The 25,221-nt window shown below is 33.5% G+C and overlaps 3 protein-coding genes across 10 annotated transcripts; all 3 read right to left on the bottom strand.

Moving 5' to 3' along the window:
• Nucleotides 1-1,934: 1,934 nt before the first annotated feature.
• On the bottom strand, nt 1,935-3,355 carry LOC107893214 (uncharacterized). Its single transcript, XM_016818147.2, has one exon. It carries the CDS (start codon nt 3,180-3,182, stop codon nt 2,148-2,150), a length of 1,035 nt encoding a protein of 344 aa, XP_016673636.2. The 5' UTR covers nt 3,183-3,355; the 3' UTR covers nt 1,935-2,147.
• A 2,260-nt stretch (nt 3,356-5,615) lies between these two features.
• On the bottom strand, nt 5,616-14,802 carry LOC107893215 (WD repeat-containing protein 48). Of its 2 annotated transcripts, XM_016818148.2 has the most exons (19): nt 14,718-14,802; nt 14,006-14,115; nt 12,889-13,047; nt 12,479-12,544; nt 12,267-12,356; nt 11,780-12,085; nt 11,528-11,625; nt 11,099-11,134; nt 10,876-10,996; nt 9,688-9,924; nt 9,182-9,277; nt 9,027-9,092; nt 8,844-8,882; nt 8,619-8,753; nt 8,144-8,505; nt 7,660-7,753; nt 6,939-7,127; nt 6,596-6,716; nt 5,616-6,104 (listed from the first exon to the last, which is right to left on the bottom strand). In XM_016818148.2, exons 2-18 carry the CDS (start codon nt 14,102-14,104, stop codon nt 6,618-6,620), a joined length of 2,292 nt encoding a protein of 763 aa, XP_016673637.2. In that variant the 5' UTR covers nt 14,105-14,115; nt 14,718-14,802; the 3' UTR covers nt 5,616-6,104; nt 6,596-6,617. The 2 variants fall into 2 exon arrangements, with proteins under 2 accessions (XP_016673637.2, XP_016673638.2); XM_016818149.2 differs by lacking the exon at nt 14,718-14,802 and having other exon boundaries at nt 5,616-6,202.
• Nucleotides 14,803-15,689: 887 nt separating this feature from the next.
• On the bottom strand, nt 15,690-19,525 carry LOC107893216 (bifunctional L-3-cyanoalanine synthase/cysteine synthase D1). Of its 7 annotated transcripts, none has more exons than XR_005907830.1 (11): nt 19,220-19,513; nt 18,229-18,409; nt 18,030-18,139; nt 17,869-17,926; nt 17,325-17,588; nt 17,109-17,246; nt 16,963-17,014; nt 16,782-16,861; nt 16,280-16,339; nt 16,048-16,162; nt 15,690-15,845 (listed from the first exon to the last, which is right to left on the bottom strand). XR_005907830.1 is itself a non-coding variant. In XM_041085536.1 (11 exons), exons 2-11 carry the CDS (start codon nt 18,265-18,267, stop codon nt 15,842-15,844), a joined length of 945 nt encoding a protein of 314 aa, XP_040941470.1. In that variant the 5' UTR covers nt 18,268-18,409; nt 19,220-19,514; the 3' UTR covers nt 15,690-15,841. The 7 variants fall into 7 exon arrangements, 6 of the variants coding, with proteins under 6 accessions (XP_040941470.1, XP_016673640.1, XP_016673644.1 ...); XM_041085536.1 differs by having other exon boundaries at nt 16,048-16,187; nt 19,220-19,514; XM_016818151.2 differs by having other exon boundaries at nt 16,107-16,187; nt 19,220-19,512.
• Between the last annotated feature and the right edge of the window lie 5,696 nt (nt 19,526-25,221).

Raw genomic sequence — 25,221 nt, 5'->3', positions numbered from 1 at the left:
CTTCTGACATATCCTTTCAGCACTTCATAATATCATATCCATTTGGCAACATATCATATCAATAACTTACCTATACTTCATAATAACCATTAGGCTATATGCATAAAGATTTACAATAGAGTTATGATTCTTTTAATATGTGCTTAACATATCATACTCAATCACATTATAGGCTTTAATACTTAAAACTTACCTCGATCGCTAATGTACGTCAATTCCGACTATTCGACCAATTTCCCTTTTTCCACGATCCGACTTTGTTTCCTTGAGTTCTTGAGCTAATGAACCAAATTTAAACTTATCACATCACTATTGTGTAAAACCACATTCGATTATATTATAATTCGGTTAGCAAGAAATACACTTATTCCTTATAACATTTAGCTTCGAGATCACCACCTCAATCATCTCAAGTACCAAACATGCATTAATACTCTCTTTAGTACAATTTCGTTACTTTAACTAAATACTAAACATATCCTTTTGCTTATCTATACACATCCGTATTTTAACTCATACCAATCATAACAAATAGCATAATATTTGTTAACATATAAAATTATGGTTGACATTACATCATTTACTTCCACTAACCATTTAAGCATAACCTAAGCGCATACATTGCATTGACAAACCAAACCAAAATATCCAATACATAGTCAAACATATAATTGTTATTTCACTCCTTTTCGAACTAATTTATAAAATGCATTCTCAAAGCCATAGCATATCATACATGAAACTTACCAAAGATGAATTAATCATAAGCTATTTATAGTACCTTAACCAAACACAACAACTAACTTCACACATATTTTTTTTCTATGCAAATACCAAAGCCGAATCAGCTAAATATACTTATGAATATATATATCATCATCGAAATCACCTAAGCTTAGACATCATTTCTTAATTCCAAGCAAGTTGCCGAATGCAACCTTACTAAATTTTCATGAATTCAATTCATGGATTCAATATACCATTACCATGAAATCAACAACCAAAAATTCATAGACAATTTAGGAAAAATCACATAAAATCGTAACACAAAAGGCATTCATCTAACACTTGATTTTTAAATTCTAACATCAAACTCAAATTTCTTAGCTCATCAACTCATGGCTGAACATCAATTATTCAACAAAACAAATTTTAACTCATGGGTTTTAGAGAAAATTAAGTAAGGGATTCAATGATACTAAAAATTAACCAAACAACTTGAATTTCACCTTGAATTGTTGCTTCCAAATGGCCGAAACTTCAAGGCCACAAATTTTATTTTCTTTCTCCTTTGTTCGGCCTCCAAGATGAACTACATGCATGTTCTCTTTTTTTTTTCTTTCTAATCTCAAGTTACGGCAATGGTAGAGTGAGGATGAACCACCTTTGTTTTTATCACCCATTTCTTCTTTTAATTATTCTTTCTTCCATAATATAAAGCCACTAACTATTATCATGCTAAAATGAAATGCATATAATATCTATCAACTATCATTATGGCCGGCCACTAATTAAAAGTGGTCCATTTGACATGCAAGTCCCTCATGTCAATAACTCATGCATTATTTGGCCACTTTAAATTTCACCTATCACATTATCAAGTCTTATCACATGGGTCCTTTCTTATAAATTAACACCGCCTTGATAAAAATCAAGGCACGAAATATTCACACATACAAATTCCACATACAATAAGCACAGAATATAACATCTAATTATTTTTGTGACTCGGTTTCGTGGTCCCGAAACCACTTTCCGACTAGGGTCACTTTAGGGGTGTCACATTATAAATAGGAGGATAATACGTTTCAATACACTTCAACTCATATATTTCTACATTAAAAACAATGTTCATATCAATTGAGTTAAAAGTCAATATATTTTGATTTGTTAATATTAAAAGAAAAAGTTTACAGAATAAAGTTAGAATTTGATTAACTAAAAATATGATCTATAAATTTATTTCATGAAATGATAGCTTATTGTAGTACATAAAAGGGGCCATCTTTAGACACTAACTTCACTGAAATATCTTCATCATCATCATCAAACTTAAGTGTAAACAAACTAACACAGCCTTGGATTAAAGCCCAAAGCTTATTATATCCTAAAACACACTTAAATTTATCCCAAATAGTTTGCCTTTTTCACACTGCTGTTCCACCATATTTTCTTGCAGCTTCCCTGCTATCAATGGTTCTGCCATAACTTCCGATTGGCGACGTTCCGACAGCCAAGCCGCCATATTTTCTTTCAGCTTCCCTGCTGTCAATGGTGTTAGGATATCCATTAAACCTGGAAGCAGGTGGTTTAACAGCTTCCTTTAAGTATTCCACGGCAGTGTTGATGTTGTTGGTTGGTTGGCTAAGGTTAGCCTCGTGTCCTTTGGACCATCCCCCACCATGACTCTGGTTGTTCCATGGACCACCAACGGTTGTGGTGGTCGTGGCTGGTGTCTGGCGCCAATATGTTGCGCTGAGAGGACCGAACTTGTTTGGTCGGCTGGCTTGAGTTTGAACTTTGCTAATAAAATCCATAACTTGTTGAGGATGTTCCTTAACCGGACTTGAAGGCCGGTTCGTCCATTTCTCTTCGGCATGGTACCGAACAGGACTAGAGGGCCTATTCCATTTCTCTTCGACACGATACCGAACAGGACTCGATGGCTTATTCCATTTCTCTTCGACGTCATACTGAACGGGGCTAGAAGGCTTATTCCATTTCTCTTCAACACGATACCGAACAGGACTCGATGGCTTATTCCATTTCTCTTTGACGTCATACTGAACGGGGCTAGAAGGCTTATTCCATTTCTCTTCAGTATGATACCGAACAGGACTTGAACTCTCCCGCCGTTTCCCGGGACTTAAGGGCCTAGTAATCAGCTTACCCTCACCATAGTCCCTCACCACCTCAACTCTTACAGGAGCCCTTTGCTTGTATTCGGCCATATATGGAACCTCGATTATCTCGGTTTTTGTAACGTAATACTCGGTGCTACCGTGCGGACCAGTGTAAGACGTGATCGGCTTCCGCCTCCCTTCTGCATCAATGAACACAGGCTGACACGTATGATCTGAGCTATAGCTTGTTTTGTTCCACCCATCGGTGCCACCTCGTGGAGCAACGCCGCCGTCGTAGGTCGTGTAGCCACCTCTGTATGCATAACCATAGCCAGCCATTGTTCTGAGGAAACTCTTTGCACTTGTTCCTTAATTACCAACTGGTGTTTGAAGCTCTCTTTGTATAGGAAAATTTGGTGTTATTTTTAATCTTAAATTTAATGACGAAAGATTAAATAACATCATCAATGTTAGGATCTTATGCTAAAAACAATAAGAATCCCAAGCATTTTTCTTTAAGAAAAAACTGTGTAAAGAATCATATTCTTTTCAATTTTTGGGACAATGACTTCCATTATGTGTCTGAAAATATGAAAGTTTTATGCTATTCTGAAATGAAATTGACCTTCACAATGCAGAATATGGTGTCCTTATCTTATGGGAATAAGAAGAAAAGAATCACTTTAACTTGATAAATCTCTTACCAAACAAAAATTAAATAGTTTTAGTTTAATCAAAATTTAATTATCTCATAGGTGCAATGGTAAGGTACATTAAATTTTTAAGGAGAGAATGTTGGTTTGAACCTTGGAGACAATATTCTTAAAAGAAGACAACTATAAACCTCGAACATAAATCATAAAACGGATATTAATAATATAAAAAACAATCTAATTTTATTATCTAAATTTACTATGAGTAAATCTTAAAAAATGAATTTTTTTTTTAAATCATATCCTAAACACATATTTTAAAGGTATCATAGATGGTTTGGTGAGTACAGGTATTGAAAAGAAAATCATTCAAGATCAACTTAGTGATGATTGTTTATTAGATTATAGTTGTAACCTTTTTTTTTTTCAAAAGATAAAATACACAATATTTGACTCAATAAAGATTTGAATGCTATTGACCCAAATTGACTTGGGTCCGTTCACTTAGCTTTGAACTTAATGAATTTTCAAAATTATAAAAAGATAAAATAGATAATTAGTTTATATACATTTTATAAGTTTATTTTTAAAAAATTAATCATTTTACTTTTCATATTTCAAAATTTAGGTTCAATTATTAATACTGTTAAAATTATTTTATTAAAGTCAAGTTCATTACAATATTATTTTTTGAATTACATGGCTATTAATGATTTTTTTTAAATGTCACTTTAATAAAATTAATAAAAAAATTAACCGTTTTAACAATTAAACCTTAATTTTAAAATCTTAAAAAATAAATGAACTAAATTCCTAAAAACAAAAACATAAAATTTGTGGCATATTTTAATACTTTAAGCTAAGAGAAAATTTACCATTAGTAATGTTTTTGTTATGGCAATTAATAAAGTTTATGGTCGGCAATGGTGCTAAGACATTGCGTTGTTTGTAGCTGTCTGTGTCCCATAACTAACAGGAATAAAATATAATTTGCCAGTTTGGGTATTCTTCATTTGTTGCTCCCCAAGATAATCACAAAGCTTGCTTTTATATGCTATTGCTATAACATTCCCTTTCACATCTTTAGATTCCTTCTTCACTCAACCATTAAAGTAAATAAATAAAAAAATAATACAAAACCAATATTTATTTCGGGTGTCGAATTTATGGAGTTAGTTCAGTTAAGAATATAAGTTAGATATTAAATACAGTTGTGTTGAAGCAATATTTGGTGATGGAGATTACATCTTGTTTACACAGTGATGATGTATTACATCTTGTTTACACTGTGATGATGTTAAAAGCTACTACTAGTATGGAAAGGCATCTCTTGAAGCCTTCTTGGAAATGAAAGAAGTTTCTATAGAGATGGAGGAACTTGATATTGACCTCCCTACAATGATGTTTACTACATCAAATGGGGAAGATTTCATTAAGATGGGATGGAAGGGACCTCCAAATTAGTTAACAAAAAAATACATAGTTTGTCAATTATTACTGGCAAATCTTGTTACTTTTATTTTTATTTTATAAAAATAACTATTTTTTTAATTTAACTTAAATTTTATTAATTTTATTGAAAACTATCAATTTTGAATGAACCGATTCATCCATTCATGAATCTATGAACTATATATAAAAGGGAGGCCCAAATTAACACATGAATCTATGAACTATATATAAAAGGGAGGCCCAAATTAACACATACCTATACTATATTGCTATTGTTCTCTCTCTTTTACACTAGATATTAGAGGATAAATTTTAATTTTGGTCTTTCTATTATATCTAAATTTGTAATCTCTTTAATTTCTGATGTAATTCGATCCATATATTTTTATAATATTATTGATAAATCTAAATAGTTAGTATTATTAACTTTTTATTAAAATATCACGTGATTATATATAATTTAAATATCTTTAGAGTTTTAGAGACTAACACGAAACTTTCCAATTCTGTCAAATTTGCATTACTTTCATTTTACATTACAAACAATGATCAAGTTTCAATTTTGGCTCTTAATCTTTGCTATAAAACTGAATAATTTTTTTAAATCCAAACAATGAAACTAAATTCCTAAAAATAAAAAATTAAATTTCAAATGCACAAGGAAAAAAAACACAAATTAACAGTCCTTTTTTATTTCCAGGACAAATAATTAAAAAAAAAGACCAATTTCGTAACAACAGTTTCTATGACTAGATATTGTATCACCCTCAAAATACAAATCTACATGACCTTTCGTCGACATCATATGGCCTAATCTTTTTTCCCCCAATTTTACTTTCAGCTAATTGTCCCCCGGAGTTTACAAACCGTTCTACCGCTTGCATTCCACCCTACAACTTTTTCTCGGATGTATGGCGAAAGCATGCACTACACAAAGACCAAAACTTTATGATACCATCTGCTCGACTTTAACAACGATCATCTTGTTGAAGTCCGGAGAACGCCCCCACATTGAAAACCAATTGTCTTTCCAAATATATAAGGGATCCAACATTTGCTTCTGACATGGGCAAACCTCTGACGAACAAATACAATTCCCAACACTTTACAACAGTATGAGATTTCCATCTTGATTTCCCGAAACAGACACTGCAGCCTGATAGATAAGAGAGGATACAGTTCTTTTAAGTTGATTGCTTCATACAGATATCCAATGTGCAGACTAAAAGAGAAACTATATGATGTCTTATTCACCTATCAAACAAAGCCAACAGTAGTTCCATGTTAATAAACCGAACTCCATAGACTTTTGAACTGAAACCAACCAAACTTTATATTGATAACCGGCAATAACCAGATCAACTTAGTTTGCTCAGTTATTTTGGAAATTTGGTAACGAGTTTATTGGGTAATGGATTGGGTGGGTTTAATAGGGTCAGGGTAAGAATATCAATATATTAAAAATATTTATTGTATAATAAAATATTTTAAAATATATAAATATAATAATTTATAATAGTTTGATCAAGTTGGTCGGTTTAATACTAAAACTGATACTAACAACAGTTTTGGTCGGGACATTGGCTAAGTAGTTCTGACCAAAATTTTCTCAACCCTAGTTAAAAGCAACACAGGTAACCCACTCACCTGCTCCCAGAAGTTGATAAAATCACCTGCCTTGAACCACTCTATAATTAAGTACCAAATCCTCAGGTTTCTTCCATATGTAGGCCCGCACAGTGGCTAAGCTCATGTCTGTAGATAAGACCTGGAACATATAGTAGCAAATCAAACACGTGATCAGTATAGCATGATCGAACTTGAACTAAAAAGTTCATATGAATAATTTTAGTTTGTTGATTTCAAACACTGCATAGTACGATTTATTAATGGTACCAGAAAATGATGGGAAAAAAAACACACAGCTTTGAGAAATGGGTCAAGGCTCTTAGCCAAAGGCATTATGACATCTAATATATGGTTTACTTGCCTGATTATTGCATAAAATCTCAACAGAAGGCCTAGGCTTCGGCCAAGGCTTCAATCCAGATTTAGAAGAACCATCCACGACAGCTGAATGCTGCAATTGTCCTCCATGTCCAGGAGCAAGTGACCCATCGGTATTTCCAGTATCAATTGGTTTGTCAAGCACCATCTTTTCTACGACATAATTAACAACCTATATAAACCATAACGGAGTGAAAGTACATTATTATACCAGAAAATTAAATAAAATACTGATGTACAAATACAGTGTAGGACAAACTGTTCTGCATTAATATACATTGATATACATATGTTTTTCCAATATGACACCTATCAGCATTCCGTATCCAAAATTTAAAAAGAGAAGAAAATAAAATCTAAAAGGCCACAAAGGCATCTTGCTCTTACATACGAGCAAACAAGCACTCAACAACAGCTAATACAGAAGATTATTCTAATTCGTTCATATATTGTGTTGGCTAGAACAAAGTTAAAAGGTCCTATCAAAATATATGTATGCTAAAATAGCATTTTCATTAACTGAACATTACTCTTTTGGCCCTTTTGCTGTCCATGCTCCAAAGCATGAAATAGATTCTAATGTATTAACCCAAGTGATCTAAATTAGCATAGAATCAACATTTGCAACTTTGTACAATCGCATGCCATGCCAAAAAAAAAAAAAAAGATTTTGAAAGTCCTACGGAAAAACCAAACAGGCATACCTTATTTATTCTCAATATACGAGGAGCACTTAACTTCCCTTGTGTGAGGATCTGAACAGCTGTACCTTCGCATGGATGAAGGTAGAAGCTGCACCTGAAATAAATGAAAAGTAAAACTTCATCAAGAGAGAGAGAGAGAGAGAGAAGACTCAAGTAAACTACATGATTATCCATGGTTCTGAATGTAGCAGTAGTGTGCAAAAATGCAAAAGAAGGTACTCTTCCCCCCCCCCCAAAAAAAAAAAAAACAAAAGAAGAGAAGTGCAGACGTTTCACAAGAAAAACATCAGAGAGTAAGAACTAAAGGCACAAGAAAACAAAAAGCATAGTTAACCATGAATTTAATGACACTTCTTAAGTTCATCCATGTGTAACAAGTATATCAACAAGGTCAACTGATAAACAGTTCAATGTATGCAGTTCGTTGAAAACTAGTTACTTAAAGATTATATTAAGGGAAAGTTTAATGAGCCGCGGAAGTTACTTGGTGTTTTCTCGTGGTGGTAGCCGATTGTTTAAAACACAATCCAAAACCCACCAAGGGAAGTCTTTCTCATCCTCAGTTCCATCCAATTCAGTAATTTTCTTTCTCCAAGGACCTCCTTGGGAACCCTCGGAGATAATTGATGGAGGGGAAACCATAGAAAACTCAAAAGGAGGATGGACCATGGAGTCATTTTCAGCATTTCCATCTACCTCAATTCTTGAATGAGCAAGACTTCTTGCAGTATTATCCTTTCCTGATAAAACATCTCCATTAGCGGAAGCCTGGGAGCCAAGTCTTTGCCTTCTTTTGGTCATCCAATGAGCCAACAGACCTTTAAGGGTTTCACGAGCTAGATTAACCTGCCAAAGACAAGTTAACACCAGATGCACATTATAATCACAGAGTTCCTCAACCACTTCCTGTAGATATGCATGTCTTAAGATTGTCAAAATCAATAAAATAAGTCTAAAACCTTATCATCCTCAGGCTTCCCAGTTATGTTTAGATCAACAGAATACATCTCCGCAGAAAAGCATTGGGGTGTGTCCAAATGAACAGACAAGCTTCCAAGCCGGGTATCCACAGTGAACCATGCTGGAATGCTTACCTAGTGGTTTTAAAAATAAAAAAAGCAAATTCCTTACAAAATGATGCATTGTGTTTAACTGATATAAATTTAAATAAGTAGGTAGCATACCATCTCAAACAACTCCTGCTTTTTCTCGTCAAATGAAACCTGGCCATTGAAATTTAATGAATGGATAAATATATGCAAGTGTCTATGTGTACAAAACTTGGAAGGGAAAAGCAAAGTGCAATCCACTTGTACTCAAGAAACAAAGACAAAAAGAGGGAAAAAAAATTCTAGTTTCTCATTCACCTGTCCATAGTCCTCGACCACAACACCCCTGGTTATCTCCCAGAGCTTTACCGAACCAGCAGTATCCTGTTCAAGAAGCATAAATATCATATACGCAAAAAAAATCCCAAAAACAAAATCTTTGGAACAACAAATATAAGTACTACCACATTTACCTTAGTCAATACATGCCTTCTGTTATTTAAAATTTCATGCTGAACTATTGCTGGAGTTCCAGGAATGGAAAAGATTGGTTCTTTATAAACAGCAGCCTGAATAACCAACAATGGAAGCACATTAATGAAGGGCAAGTGATGGAAGAAGATGCTAAAACAAATTCCAGATACAGTCAAACCTCAAAGAGTTATCCATAACAAATCACATCATGAGTAATAAAAACAAATTCTAATATTTGTTCTTTTCTCCTTGGGGTTGAGTGAGCAAAGAACAAATGAAACAGAACCAGTTAACAACTAACGAGCAGCGCAACATTCCCTAGAATTCAAGAATATAAAGAAAATAAATGTTACTACAATGCAGAGTTTGTATATTTAATAATACTTGATAAAAATTAAGAAAAAGGTGAAAAGAGATATTTATGAGACAAAAATTTTCATGACAAACAAGATGATTGCTGTAAGCAATAGCAAATATAATACAGTCGCACACAAACTATACTTACAGGGGTAGACCCTTCTAAGGAAACTCTTGCCCTTGAAAAAGACAAGTTTCCAGCCAAGAATGAACCACCTCTTTGAAAGACCTTCTGAGGATTTCTTCCTTCAGCAGGCCATCTATGAACTGAAGAATCTGTCGTTGCAACCCAGATACTATCATCATGCAACGCCAACTGCAAAACTGGGTGTTCCTTTGTGCAAAGCAAAAGACTCTCTCTTGTTGTCAAGTCTGTCAAATACAACTGATGTATGTATAAAAAGTAAGAGCCAGTTGAGAGTTAAAGCTAAATATTAGAAGTGCAAATTGAGAGTTAAAGCTAATTATTAGAAGTTTCATACAAGGTTGTCAAGAACTGTCAAGATCATATGCGGAAGAAACCTAGAAGTATTGTCTTCATTTGCTGTCAGAATGATTCAGAAACTTAAGCTGAATAGATATTAAGTCTTAACGTTACATTTCTTTGAGTTTAACTTGCAAAGTTATATTCTGTTTTGGGTTTCCTAGAAAGTTACAGATATGCTGATAGTTTCAAAATCAACTGAAAGTTAAAGAATTTGATGCTAGGAACCATATTTACTTGAGTTTGTATTATTTTATTAGGTTTTTATCCATCGCTTAGGAGTCGTTTAAGTCAATTTTGGAGTTTCCTACTGATCACAGTCTTTCTAGGAAAATTATTACAGAACTCTACAAATGAGCACGATCTATTTTATATTACCAGACAACAACTGATGAGAACTTCAGCAACTGTTGTACCAACCCTTGCCCTAGTGCTTAGGTGTGAACCTAGATCACTTTTCTTCCTTATCTCTAATTACTTGCATTGATTTCAATCTCAAACCAACCAGGAATACTTCCAATAAATCCCGATCCCACTCACACAAATTCATCATGAAATTAAATCCTTGACCCATAATTTACTTATTAAGAGTACTGCAAAAATTACCATTTACCAGCACAAGCCAGAATTGCTTTCTAATCCTTTATTAGTTCCATCCAATCTCAATTGATACCAATAATTAGAACCCCTAATTATTATCATAATTTCTGATCCTTTAATCTCAATCAATCCTAAAATACTATAAGCCAATTGTGCTATATCAGCATAGGTTTCCTCTCAACTTCTACATCAAAACATTGGCAAAATTGACAAAGATTCTGCTAAAACTGTTTGGCATGAATATGTACTTACAGAAAGATCTCTACCACCACTATAAACATGAGTAAATGTTGGGGTGCTCGCAAGTGCCCAAACAGAATCTGTATGCACAGCATATGAATGCACACAACGCTGCTGACCAAGGTCCCATAGCCTACAAAATAAAATTATGACCATTTAAAAGGAAAGGACTTAGATTCTTTATGGCTGAAAATGGCATGTTATACAACAGTGAAAACTTGCACAGATTATATACCTGATCATAGAATCAGAGGACCCTGATAAACAATACCTGAGAGAATATGAGATGTCTGTCAAACTTTTCACTAGTAAAATAAATACGGTGCAGAAGAACACACAAGCAAATAAAAGAACTCACTAGAAGTCAATCAAGGGAAGAACCCATCAAATAACGAAAAACTCCCTGATATTTTCAAAGAAAAAGTATTCACCCAATTTTACTAGAAAACAATGTAGCAGTTAAAAAAAAAATGTGAACATGCACACATGAAGCCATAAAATGATTTAGTCTCCACCCTACAACCACGCTCATTGTTCTCAAAATATTTTGCATCATAGGACCGCGATAAGAAACAATAAAATTAAGCACCATATTTGTAAGGCTTCCAACTAAATCAAACTAAAACTATTTTTAACTCTACAGATCTAAATTCAGTGTAGCAACCTGCCAGTAGAATCCAGAAGCAGAGCCCTAACGTTATCTGTATGCCCTCTTAACTTCATAGTCTTTGAACCTGTTCTTGGGTCCCAAACACGCACAACCTATAAGAAATTGTGGCAGGAAATTAAATTGCTACTGAAATTGTTAGGTAAAACAAATTATCAACAGACCATCCCTGGCAACTGGCAAAATGTCATAAGTGGAGAGAAACATGTTATTTACATAAAAATTGAATTCAGAAGAAGCAACACTTACCTTCTCAGTTCCACCAGAGACAAGAAGGGATCCATTATCATTCATTGCCAATGCATAGACTGACTCTTTATGGCCTTTGGCAGCGATGGGGACATATCCAGGACACTGAGTTGTGTGAGCAGTAATACTGTTATTCGAGCTAATTGGTCGCAGACTGGATACGGGTAATGAATTTGCAGAACCATTGATACCATTGGAAAAATCATCTTCCATTACATCACTGGACTTAGAGAGTGGAGTAACCGCAGCTTCAATATCCCATACAAAAACCTCCCCACCAAGACCCCCAGAGGCAACCACATTTGCCTAAAATGTATGGCACTAAAAAAGAATCAGAAAATGACTTCTATAATATTAAAAAACATGCCTTGATGCACAACTTAAGCAGCCAAATCAAACATGAAACCTAAATAGCAATATTGCACCGACAAGAACATTTCACTCATGCACCTAATAAAATCCAAAGAAAATTTTATATAAGAATTACATTTCTTTCAGCAGCAGCTAGACATGTAACATAGTCAGAGTGTTGACGAAGAGTCCTGGTACAAGTCCCATCAGACAAGCAATTCCATATCTGGCGTATCAAAAAGAAAGAGCACATGTCAATATTTAACAAAAGTAGTGGCCAAAAAAAATATTTGACAAAATAAGTTAAAAAGAGAAAAGCTAAATCTAATACACGAATTAATGACAAACCTTCAATGTGGTGTCTGACGAGCATGAAACAAGTGTATTTTCACCAGCAATTACAGTATCATTTACCTGCACAAGGAAATTCTCAATCATAATTTACATAGTTACATAGATAAATTTTATAAGATAACTGGATGGTGTATTCACAAACGGAAAAAAGAAAAAGGAACCATCAACATTCAAACTGACTACTGATGTAATTGAAGTGCACAGTGAATACTTGCTCTAGATATTACTTCGGGTGAGCAGGTTGGCTAATAAGCAATCATTCATACTGATAATACATCAAGAAACCAAAAATTTAATTAATTAAATTATCACATGCTCCGAACAAAAAATTAGCAATAAAAAGATACCATCTAAAGTATGATGGTCCTGCTCATAGCAAAAACAAGAAGCAAAAAAGAAGGTACCCAATCAACATGTGACTCAAATGTAGCAGAGCAAGTGGCAGCATCTTCAGCCAGTGCCCATCTCTTAAGCGTGCCATCACGGCTTCCAGTGAAGAGATAGTTGCACCCATCAGAGACAGATGACTTTAGCACAGCCAAACAATTTATACCAGCAGAATGCTGCAAAAAAAAAAAAAGAAGAAGAAAAAACATAAGTAGAGAAACATCAGAGCCTAGTTCCCATACCCAAAATAAAGTGATAAAATGATTGACTAGTTTATAATTCAAGATAATGACATAATTAACAATATAAAGTAAAGCATAAGCAAAATTATTCAAGTTTATAGTGAAAATGGTCCTACATTAATGAATAATGATGAATGCATGGATACTATAAAGAATTAGTTACTGAGAATTACAAACAATCATTTCCATTCTAATTTAGTATAACATATATAAATAAGATTATTTGTGTTGTCTCATGGTAGCCTTTCCAGTCCCTTTACATTATTGATTAGCATACACTTTCATGTTTCTAGCAATTTACACAGGCACATGGCATCATCAAATGATAAATTTCTTGGATAAGAATCTACAACACACTAAAATGCCTTTGCTGGCAATCCTTAACTCCTACAACATCCAGGGTTACTCAAACAATATTATATCTCACACCAGGTCCATCCTAACCTTCCCTCTTCCACTAAGATACAAAAATGTTCTTGTGAATTGTGGTCAATCCTAAGGATAAAAGGCAGCCAATAATGAGACTGGCAAAGCTGTATCTTGGAGAAGGAAGTTTACAAGTTCCAACCCCAAATAAATTTCAAATCCACCAACTTAATCATAAAAAATATAAATATCAAAATTTCCTACTCAGATTTGATGAAAAGCAAACACAAGACTCTTGAAATTATATTTTAGTAACAAATGCATAAAAGGAAAGACGTATAAACCTAAAATAGCAGAAAAACCAATAATATAAATGTGGCATTAAAATGAAAAACATAAATACTTAGAATACTAACAAAAAATGAATATGAATATGCAAATTCCTTGAGATTGCCGATAACAAGGAAGAGGAATTGTTAAAGGAAAATAATTATAAGCAAAAAGACACACACACAAACCACTTTACCTTTGTGTCATCAGAGTCATTTAATACATATGTCAGCCTCTTTTCTTTACGCGGGCGGCTAGAATTGGAATTGTTCCCAGCACTGCCAACTCGATGCATTGCAGTGAGCCCTAGATAATCATTCAAATGAAAATTAAAAACTTTAGCACCTATAAGTCATTGCCCAGTAAATAATTGGATATCAACTAGATATAGTAGGTCAGAATAACCTATATTCTGCAATAAAATGTCAATGAAAGAAATAAAATAAACTAAGTAGACCAAAATTATCTACATATATCAGATTATTAATATTTTTTTTTACAAATAAAAACTTTCTAAAAAAAATTATACAGAAACTGATTCAACCAACAAACAACTAAACTCTCATCAAAACCAAATTTCTACTCAAAACCGTAACTACTGCGACTAGAATTTGAATTCTTATCTTAATCAAACACGATTTCTAAAAATACGATAACACATTGAAAAATCAAGCAAATTTTTTTTTACCAAAATGATCGAACTAGATAAATTAATATAAAAAAGAATCAATGAATTAATACAAATAAACAAAATTTCCACAAAAGAAAAATCTAACAAAAAAAGTCAACTAAATAAATGCAGAGATAAGAAAACTTGAAATGATCGCCGAGAAAGCCCGAATTCAATGATAGAATTTTTTATTAAAAAAAGGAGAAAAGAAGTGAGGAGACTAAATCTTTGAACTTACCGAGACGGTCTTCGAAGATGAAATCGACGTCGGTTTGACAATAATCAGTGTTAAAGAGAGAGAGAGAGAGAGAGAGAGAGAGAGAGAGAGAGAGAGAGAGAGAGAGAGCTTAATTAAACCCTAGAAAATTTCTAGTGCCTCTCGAAGTTTGCTTTTTTTTAATTATTTTTTTTCCTTCGATGTTGGAAGAGATATGAAATGAAGAAACAGAGATTTAGGTGAAGGAAGGATCATTAAATGAATAAAATTAATAAATTTCAAAAGAAAAAAAACTCTTCTGCGAAAAAACTGAACTTGAAAGTCAAAAGAAGAGAGTGGGGGAGAAGAAGAGTGGCATGGTGGCTGGCTTATCGATGTTGTAGGAAAGCCGGTCCAAACGGCGTCGTACTAGAAACATCAAAACAATTACGATAAACTACTAAACCTATCCAATAGCCGGGTGTTAATGGTTTGGGCCAAACTATGGTCCGGAAATATTTTTCGTAATATTTTTTTTAATAAATGATAAAATCTTTAAAAAAGTATATTTTAATAAGAAAACGTGGGTTTTATAATTTTAAATTAAAAATTAAAAATTAAAAATTAATTTTTTATTTTTATTTTTATTTTTATTTGTATTTGGACCATATAGATGTCGATAAAAGTTAAAAACATTTTGTTGAAAATCTAGCTTAAATCAGATTGGATTGGCTGTACAATCCGACCACTCTTATCTAAATAAGAAGATTTTCAATTATCCAAATAAAAATTATTTTTATTTTTATTTAATTGTAAAATATTTTTAAAATTTGGGTGCAATTTGATCCAGCAACATAAATTTTCTTTTTTACATGGCTTTTATCAATATTTTATTCTGTGTATTCTGAAAAAAAGAATTATATGAAACTATGTGATTTCATGTTATTTTTATTTTGTGATTAGAAAATAAAAATTATACTGAAAAACTTAAATTACAACAAAAAAATTGAGATATAAGTTAAAAGGAACTTTTAATAATTATAATAATTTAAAATCCATATTCTTAGGATAATAATGGCATCAATCTATGGCCATGTTTTCCGCTTCATGCCTTAAGGATTCAAACAATGCAGAAGACAGGTAACGCTCACCAGCGCTGGGAAAAATTACCTGTAAAATAAAAACAAGGAAGCTCAAGTGTCGTTGATGCATAACTATTTAGGGTCAAAATATACAAGCATTTTAAGAAAAATAATGAGCACGAACAAAATAAGTTAAATATTCAATTGTATGAAAAAGAAAAGTTGGAAAAAATTTTCAGTAATGTAATAAATTTTAAAATTTGAGTTCGGAAAGCTGATTGAGTCTTAGCTCGATTGGTATAGCCATTGTTGCTATATGTACCAACTTGAAGAAGGGAATGCAACTCACAACTATGAGTTTGCCTGAGTTTTCTGGCCTCTTTGCCAACTTAATTGCAGCTGCTGCTGCAGCACCAGATGATATACCAACCTGTCAAGCTCAATTCATTTGAGGAAACAGATGAAGAAAAAGAAGAAGTGGTCGAGACGGTTGTAACAATCGAGTAATGATTATGAACATACCAGCAAGCCTTCTTTCAAGGCTAACAGTTTAGCAGTTTCAATGGCTTCTTCACTGGATATCTAAGAAGTTACAACAGCAAGAGAAGTATAAATATGTGGAATAGGAAACTACCATGCATCATATAGGATTAACAATGGGTCAGGTGATTGATGCTTGCCATGGTGAATAAAATGGGTTCTTAGGAGGAAAAAGAATTCTATCATTGTGACCGACATGGAAGTTCTTTAATTTTTCAAAAATCAAAGCCATTGCAGAGTTTCATTGAACAGTATGTAGGAAACTACAACGGCATCATAAAGGATAATCAATGGATCAGATGATTGATGCTCGATATGGCGAATGAAATCAGTTCATATAAGGAAAAAGAATACCATTATCGAAATTTGTTGATTTTTCAGAAATAAAACCAATGGCAATGTTTCCTAGAACTGTTTCTGAGGGAAAAAAGAACATTCAGAAACTTCGACAAACGAATTTGAATGCAATGCTATTGAGACTTACCTGGACAACTTCATCAAGGAGGCCAACATCCAAAACATCAGGGATGATACCAGCACCAATTCCTTGGATCAGATGAGAGCCTTTGACATGCAAAGCACAGGTAATGTAACGAAGGAAATAATTAAGTACTGGATATCGCACGAATCACATAACAAAGGGTGAAAGTGACTTGACACTTTACCGGATTTTCCACCATTTAAGACTGCACTTTCAACGGGTTCCACGCCATATACCTATATGTCGACAAAAGAAGAATACGTTCTTATTAGCATAACAACAAGGACATTTGCTCCTTGTCTGAATTTGGGTCTCAAATGGGGAACAAACCTTGATCTTTGAGTTTTTCTCTTTGAGGAATCTCCCAGCACCTGTTACTGTCCCACCAGTCCCTATGCCAGCAACTAATACATCAACTTTCCCTTCTGAGTCTTTCCATATCTCTGGACCAGTGGTTTCGTAATGAATCTTAAACAAATAATTCATAACTTCTTTTAAACATCACCTGATGAAACACTGGAAATGTTATAACAACAAAGATACTACCTTTGGATTGGAAGGGTTTTCAAATTGCCGAAGCATGTAACCATTACGTGTGTTCTTTAGTATCTCCAAAGCCTTGTCTAATGACCCTTTAAAGCCCTTGGCTGGGTCTGTGAGTCGTACCTCAGCTCCAAAAGCTCGAAGAACGATTCTCCTCTCGATGCTCATATAAGCTGGCATTGTGACAATAACTTTATAACCCCTGGCTGCCCCAATGAAAGCCATTGCAATGCCGGTATTACCACTGGTAGTGTCGATGAGAACACTCTATAGCCGATATTATTTCAATATATGCAGAAGAAACGGGAAATTTGTTAGCTTAAATGTTCCGTGTCTGGACCATTCCATGTGGAAAATAGCCCTAATTTGATCAAAAGTCAATTGAAGCAAAACTGCAGAAGATATTACGATAGTCTTCCAAAACAATCTGAAGTTTTAACTGTTCGTGGGTCTATATTTCATCCTGGTTAGGTTATCAAACAATCACTTCATATGCATTAACCGGGAAGCTAAACTGAGCAAAGCATCTTCGAATACGGTACCATACCTTCCCGGATGTAATCAAGCCCTTATCTTCCGCATCTTTAATCATACTGTATGCAATCCTGGGGATCGATAAACAGTGAACAAAGGCATTATTCTGCAGGTAACAGTTTGCAAGATGCTGTGAAGAATGTAAAAATCAAATGTAAATTATGAAGTTTATGCCTGTCTTTAACACTGGAGCAAGGTTCCATCAGCTCAAGCTTGGCAGCAATTCGAGCTCCGCAACCATCGACGATATTGTTCAGATATACCATAGGCGTGTTACCTATTAACTGCATAAGCCACGATGAGATTAAAACAAGTTGCAGAAGACTAATGGCAATATCAACAACACTTAAATGATTGAGAAAAAAAACATTACTTCAGTAACATCTTTCTTGATTGCATATTTGTCTTCCATGGAGGATTCTCAAAATTTCCGCAATTTAACAAAGGAAAACAAGGTTTTCTTATTGCAAAACGCAAGCTTCTGAACTGTTTATAAAGGGCATAAACCCGCTCAGATAACAGAGGAATAGGCAAGAAATACTTGTTCCCCCAAGCTGTGGAAACAGAAGAATCAATCAAACATGTAATGAGAAAATGGAAATAGAAAACACCGAAGAATGTAAAAGAATCAAAGAACAAATCAATAGTTGTTGGGGATACCTTTGGATATTCCAACAACAAACAAGAAGACAAAAATAAAAAAGATAACATATAAGATCATGTAAAGTGGCGGCTTCACTGATAACTCATTAATCAGTGAATTACACCTACCCCATCACACTTTTCCTTGAAAAAGCAACTTTAAATTATATTCTTGTTTTATTAATATGGTTAAAGTCTCAAGATAAGCTTAGCAAAACGTAAGAATATATTATATTTTGTTATTTAATTGTTTTTGTTCATTAGGTTAAAAGGAATAGTATTTCTACCTACATTCTTAAAATAACGTAATGTGTTTCCATGGTTCTAGTCAACAGCGTATGCGCTTGCCTACTGATGTGGAAAACATTTTCTTTTTTGTTTTACTTGAATATCCGCATTTGACACATGAGTATATTGATATGAATCTCCAAATGCCTTTCAAATTCATAAGATAACTTAGATGAAATTGAACGTACCCATAATCGGAAACCACACCTAAGTCCGAACATATCCTATCTTACCCAAATTCAGACTCCAAGTGAGTATCCAATATGGGTATCTTACAGAGGGTTTTTTTCTTTCCTAAGATTTTTCATAAATTTAGAGGATTATATCTTCATATAATCATACTCATATCTAAATATGTCAAACATTAATACTTCGAAAAAATTAAAGAATCAAAATAACGTAACTTCTGATATTCTCCCTTTATATTTTCTTACCATGGATGCAAAAGTTTGCCTTCTGCCAAACAGAAAATGTCATGAGAAGTTGCTCAGCTTATTCACCTTTGCAGTGTTAACATCCTCATCAATGGACACCTTATAGGCTTCTTCTCTGAGTTATTATTCTTCTTATCCTTGGACTTCGACCATCTTTTGGTTATTATCAAAACCTGCAAAAAAAAAGTTCATAATCGCTTCCTATTGTTTCATCCTTTACTGATCCATTTGTTTCTCGTTTCGCTAGTTTCCTCAATGCCCCCACAACACAGAATTCTACATCTTTTAACCCTACCAATCCCATTTCGCCCATGTCTTTCAACCCTCCAAGCAACCCTGCATCTACTTATCACCTTCTTGTTTAACTTCTTCTTTTTTTTTAATTTATGCCACATTTTTTCTATTATATTAGAAAAAATTATATTAAATTTTCTTTTATTTTTCTAGAAGTATTCTTGTTTCGATATCGACATATATTCAAATATGGTATAAAAATACGGTTCTTTAACAACCTTCCAAATATTCAAATATGGAAATTAAAGAAAAAAGAAACTATAAACAATTGAGCTTACACATGTCGTACATGTTGAATTTAGTTTTTAAATTATTTAAGTAGATAAATCTTAAAATAATGAATTGAGATTTTTTAGGAACATTTTATTTTATTTTTTAGGAGTTTACTATAATAAGGGAATTATTTCCCAATTAGGTTATGGCTATTTTTCTATTTAAATTCAGTTCTTTATGTAACAGTCCGGTTTTAGCTAAACCGGAACAATAGTTTCGGAACCACAAATCCGATGTCAAAATTTTTTTTAATATTATTTTTAGTGATTACAGATAATAGCTTGTATGTGTGAAAATTTCGTAAGCTAATTTTATCGTTTAATTGCTCAATTTGAGAAAAAGGACTAGATCGCATAAAATGTAAAAGTTTCGTTCTATTAGCTAAAGGTATTTAATAGCTATAGAACCTTAAATTTAAGGTCTTTAAGTGGTAAATTGACCATTAGTATGATAGTGGATGATAGTGGCATGGCATTTGGTGTAATTATGGAATATTTTTAAGGTTAATTATGGTAATTTGTAAATAATGTTAAAATAAGTAAAATAAAACACAAATTTCATTCATTATCATCTTGTTGAACCGAAATTAAAAGAAGAACAAGAGGAACTAGGGTTCTTCATTCGGCTAGGAAGAATTCTTGCATTTAGATCAAGAAAAGAGTAATCCGGAATTAAATTGAGGGAAAGGCCAGATTATCGAGTAATTGACTTATTTCACCGTTTTCATACTCGAAGTAAGTTCATATGCAGTAATTTCATTATAAAAGCATGTTAAACGCTTTGGTATTGCATAAAATGTGATTATGAGATTATGGATAATGTTCGAATTGTGGAAACGACTCTACGAATGCATTCGATGATAGAAACGGAAGGTGTGAAATCTCGGTTGAACTTTAGGAATAGATTTGGATACTAGTGCCTTGCTATTAGATGATAAGTTGAGTTGGCTTTGAGCCATGATATTAGCACTTCGGGTGCGAGTTATATAATGGCCTAAATTCAAAATTATCGGAACAGTGGTTTCGTAACCACAAATCCGATTTAAAGAGAAATTTATTTCAATATTTTTGCATGAAAATTGATATGATAGGAAAATCGTATGAAAATATTGATAGAAAAATTTTACCGATTTAGTGATTAGATAGAAAAAGAAATTATTGAAGAAATTGGGTAAAAACAAGGTATCGAGACCTCTATCTCGTAAAACCGAGTCAAAAATAATTTTATAAATATTTATGAAATGTTATTAATGTGGTATTAAAATTTCGTTAGGAAATTTTAATGTTTGGGTAGTCAATTAAATGAAAAGGACTAAATTGTAATAGGTGTAAAAGTTACTAGAATGATTAAATAGCTTAAAAGTCTAATGAGAAAGGATTTAAAAGGCAATTAGACCCAAAATTTATTTGGGCTGGACGGCAAGGGTATGAAATCAGCAGAAAAATTGATAAATTAAGGGTAAAATTGGAATATTGCAAAATTAACTAAATAAAACTAGGACTAAATAGGAAATATCTAGATTTCTCTTCATTTCTCTTCAATTCCAGCAGCTAAAAACGCCATAGGAGGGTTATATAAGCTGGTATTTCATAATTTTTGCACCAAGTGAGTTAATCCTTTCCTTTTTCTTGTAATTTTTGTGTTTCTAAGACTTTTACAACTAGGTCCTACTATTAAATTCATTAGTTTTTTTATTTCATGGATGAAATTGAAAGTCACCATGGTTGAGTGCTGTAAGTTTATGATGAAATAGAATGAAATTAAAGCTTTAATTTGTTTATGAGATGATTTTATTAGGTAATTTCAATAGAAATTGATTTTTAGGACCTAATTGTGAAAATGCTTGGCATTAAAGTCTATTGCTGAAATTCTGATTCCTAAAGGTTTTAAACTAGTTTAAGGTGATAGAATAAAATGTTGATTGAGAAAAATCAGCTCAATTGAGAGGCTAATTGAGTAGGGACGAAATTATCATTTATTAAAAGCTTAGGGGAAAATGGTAATAAATAGCTTCCACAAAAACAGTTTAGACAGCAGTAGTAGACTAACTTTGAAAAATCACCATAAATTGTAGAAATTGAATTAGAAGATGAAAAAAATATTGAATTAAAGCCTATTGAGTCTAGTTTCTCATAGAAGAAATAGTGTAAGCAATAGATTTGTAAATTTTAAGATATAATGAATTTTGTGAGACAAGGTCAGAATGAATTCGGGTTCCCCTGTTCTGATTTTGAAAAATCATAAAAAATTGAATAAAAACAATTATGGGCTTAAATTTATATGTCTAGAATATTTAATGAGTCTATTTTTAAAAGAAATAAACGAGAACATTATTTGAATTCTTTATGAAGAGATAATTAATTTTTAGTGAAGAAGGGTCAGAACTGTCGACAGCAGAATAGGGGTGACTTTAAAGAATAAACTGTACTTATTGGATAAACCAAAAATTCTAAAAATTTTATGGTAAAAAGATATATCAGTCTAGTTTCAGGGAAAATTAACGGATCTTAATTTGGAGTTCTGTAGCTCAAGTTATAAATAATTTAGTGACTATAACTCAAGTAGACAGCTTTGAATGAACTATAAATAATAGTTGAATTATAGAGAATGTTGCATATGAATATGAAATGTATTAAATTGATAATTAAATTTATTTATTTAGATCCGGAAGATTCAAATACAAAGCTAGATCGAGGAAAGGAAAAAGTTCGGGATTAGTAGATTTTTATTGTTTACAAACAAGTATCAAGGTAAGTTCGTGTAACTTGAATTATATTCTTAAATGCTTGAGATTGTATGTTATTGATGTGAATATGATTTGAGTGTTCATTGTATGAAAATTAATGAAACATTGATATATTTGATAAAATGGGAAGAAATTCCGGTTGAATGAAAGGAAAATTCGATGGATCTCTGAAAAGGAATTGACGGTAAAAAGGATCTAGCCCGGACGGGTGATCCTATCTTGATATAGCCCTCCCGAAGAATACATGTAAAATGAATTTAGCCCGGACGGGTAATCCGAATTAGGGTCTGAATTTAGCCTGGACTGGTAATTCAGATCCAAGCTCATTAGAGTAATTGTAGTTGCAGGGGACTTAGCCTGGACTGGTAATCCCGATAATACTCTATGAGTTTATATTGCAGGGGATTTAGCCTGGACTGGTAATCCCGCTGCAAGGTTGAGGTTTGCGAGAGTGTGCTCTCTGAAATGGAAATGTGTGCACATGAATATGAATTGACGGACCCGGAATTGTACACTAAAAGTGTACCTCTGAAAATCCATCGAAATTTCGATAAATTCAACGGGATAAATATGGAAAATAATAAGGGAATAAAAATCATGGTATTGATGAGTACATCAATCAAGGTATATATTATTGGTACATGGAAATTATTGTACTAACTTGAATGTTGAGTTTGTGCATATTAGGGTAATAATGTATTGAATGGATATATGGATGTTTATTGTATTGTATTGTATTGAAAATATTAGGTAAGTATAATTCTTGTTACATGAGCTTACTAAGCACGAAGTGCTTACCCCGTTTCCTTTTTCCCTGTTTTGTAGTGTTAAGAGCTTGGAGGTCGGATTTGGTCGGAGACACATCACACTGTCAACCTTAGGATTTCGGTATATAAAGAAACTTTATTTTGGAAATCAATGGCATGTATAACCTAACAAAGTAAATGTTAACGTGAAATGAATGTAAAGTTAACCATTAGTATGGTTAACAAACCTGGTTTTAGATATGTGATGACGTTATCTTATAAATATGCATGAATTTATCTTGAAAATATGTTGAATTGATTTGGTTGATGTGGATTGGTCTCGATTTAATATTGCAGGGAATGTTAGATATTTATAAAGGGGCTATATTGAATATAAAAAAATTAATTCGTAAACTCCGGTAATGCCTCGTACCCTATTCCGGCAATGAATACGGGTAGGGGTATTACATTTATTGGTATCAGAGCTACGGTTTAGCCGGTTCTAGGACCGATGTAACAAATACGAGATTAGTTATACATGCCATTTAAATTATTATTGATAGTGTGATATCTCCTGACCATTTAAAATGTGTTTTTCTTATAGTAATGTCATCCGACCGAGCTCAATCTGAGGAAGCTGGGAGTCATGCTCCGGCTTCAGTACAAAGAGAAGAAACTAGCAGTAGAAGGCCCGAGACAGAGGGTCGAGGGGAGGAGGAAAAAACAGCCTTCTTTCAAATGATGAATGAATGGTTTAATCAATATTTAAGAACTAACCCTGTAGTGCAGCAAGTTCAAGCTCCCCCTCCTGCTCCTTCACCGGTTCCCGAGATCCCACAGGGTGCAGGTACTGAATCTGTTAAAAAAGGAAAAGCTCCAGTAGATAAAATTTGAAAATATGGGGCCGAAGAATTTCAATCAGCAGTTGATGATGATTCTGAACGGGCTGAATTCTGGTTAGAAAACACTACTCGGGTTCTGGAAGAATTATCTTGTACACCAGAAGAATGTCTGAAATGTGTCGTCTCACTGCTAAAAGACACGGCTTACCATTGGTGGAATACTAAAGCTTCAGTTGTTCCGAAAGAAGAAATTACATGGGAATTCTTTCAGACCGAGTTTAGAAAAAAAATATATCAGCCAGAGGTTTCTCGATCAGAAAAGAAAAGAATTTCTTGAGTTGAAACAGGGTAACAGATCAGTATCTGAATATGAAAGAGAATTTGTTCGATTAAGTAAATATGCTCGAGAATGGGTACAGTCAGAAGCTGAAATGTGCAAACGATTCGAAGAAGGGTTAAATGAAGACATTAAACTACTGATCGGAATTCTTGAAATTTGAGAGTTTGCTACATTAGCAGAGAGAGCTTATAAAGCAGAAGAATTGAGCAAAGAAAAGAAACAGGCTGAAAGGGAAGCTCGAATTTTTAGTAAAAGACCGATGGGAAAATCCCAATTTTCTGCTTCAAAGAAATTGAAGAAGTATCTGGATCGTTCTACTTCAGCCATTGGGTATTCGGGCAGAGAGCGAGGTTCTCAACGCACTAATCCAAGACCTTCTACTCCATCAGTGACCAGTGTTGGTAGTGTTGGCACTCCTAAGCCAAGATGCCAGTACTGTAATAAAGCTCATTTTGGTGAATGTCGATTAAAGAGCGGGGCTTGTTACCAATGTGGTTCTTTTGACCATTTCCTCAGAGATTGTCCAGAAAGAGGTGAAAAAGAAGCTGAACAGATATCAAAGCCGAGTAATCCAGTTTCGAGAGGTAGACCACCTCGACCATCTGGTAATGTCAGTGGTAGCCGAGGAGCTACGAAAGATATTGCAGGTAGGTCTGAAGCACGAGCACCTGCTAGGACATATGCCATTCGTGCCAGAGAAGATGCCTCAGCACCTGATATTATTACTGGTACATTTTTTTTACTTGATACTGATATTACTG

The sequence above is a fragment of the Gossypium hirsutum genome, chromosome A13 (assembly GCF_007990345.1).
Source record: "Gossypium hirsutum isolate 1008001.06 chromosome A13, Gossypium_hirsutum_v2.1, whole genome shotgun sequence".
In the NCBI taxonomy this organism is placed as follows: domain Eukaryota; kingdom Viridiplantae; phylum Streptophyta; class Magnoliopsida; order Malvales; family Malvaceae; genus Gossypium; species Gossypium hirsutum.
Note: the sequence above shows the minus strand (reverse complement) of the source record. Positions and strands in the feature narration are given on the sequence as shown.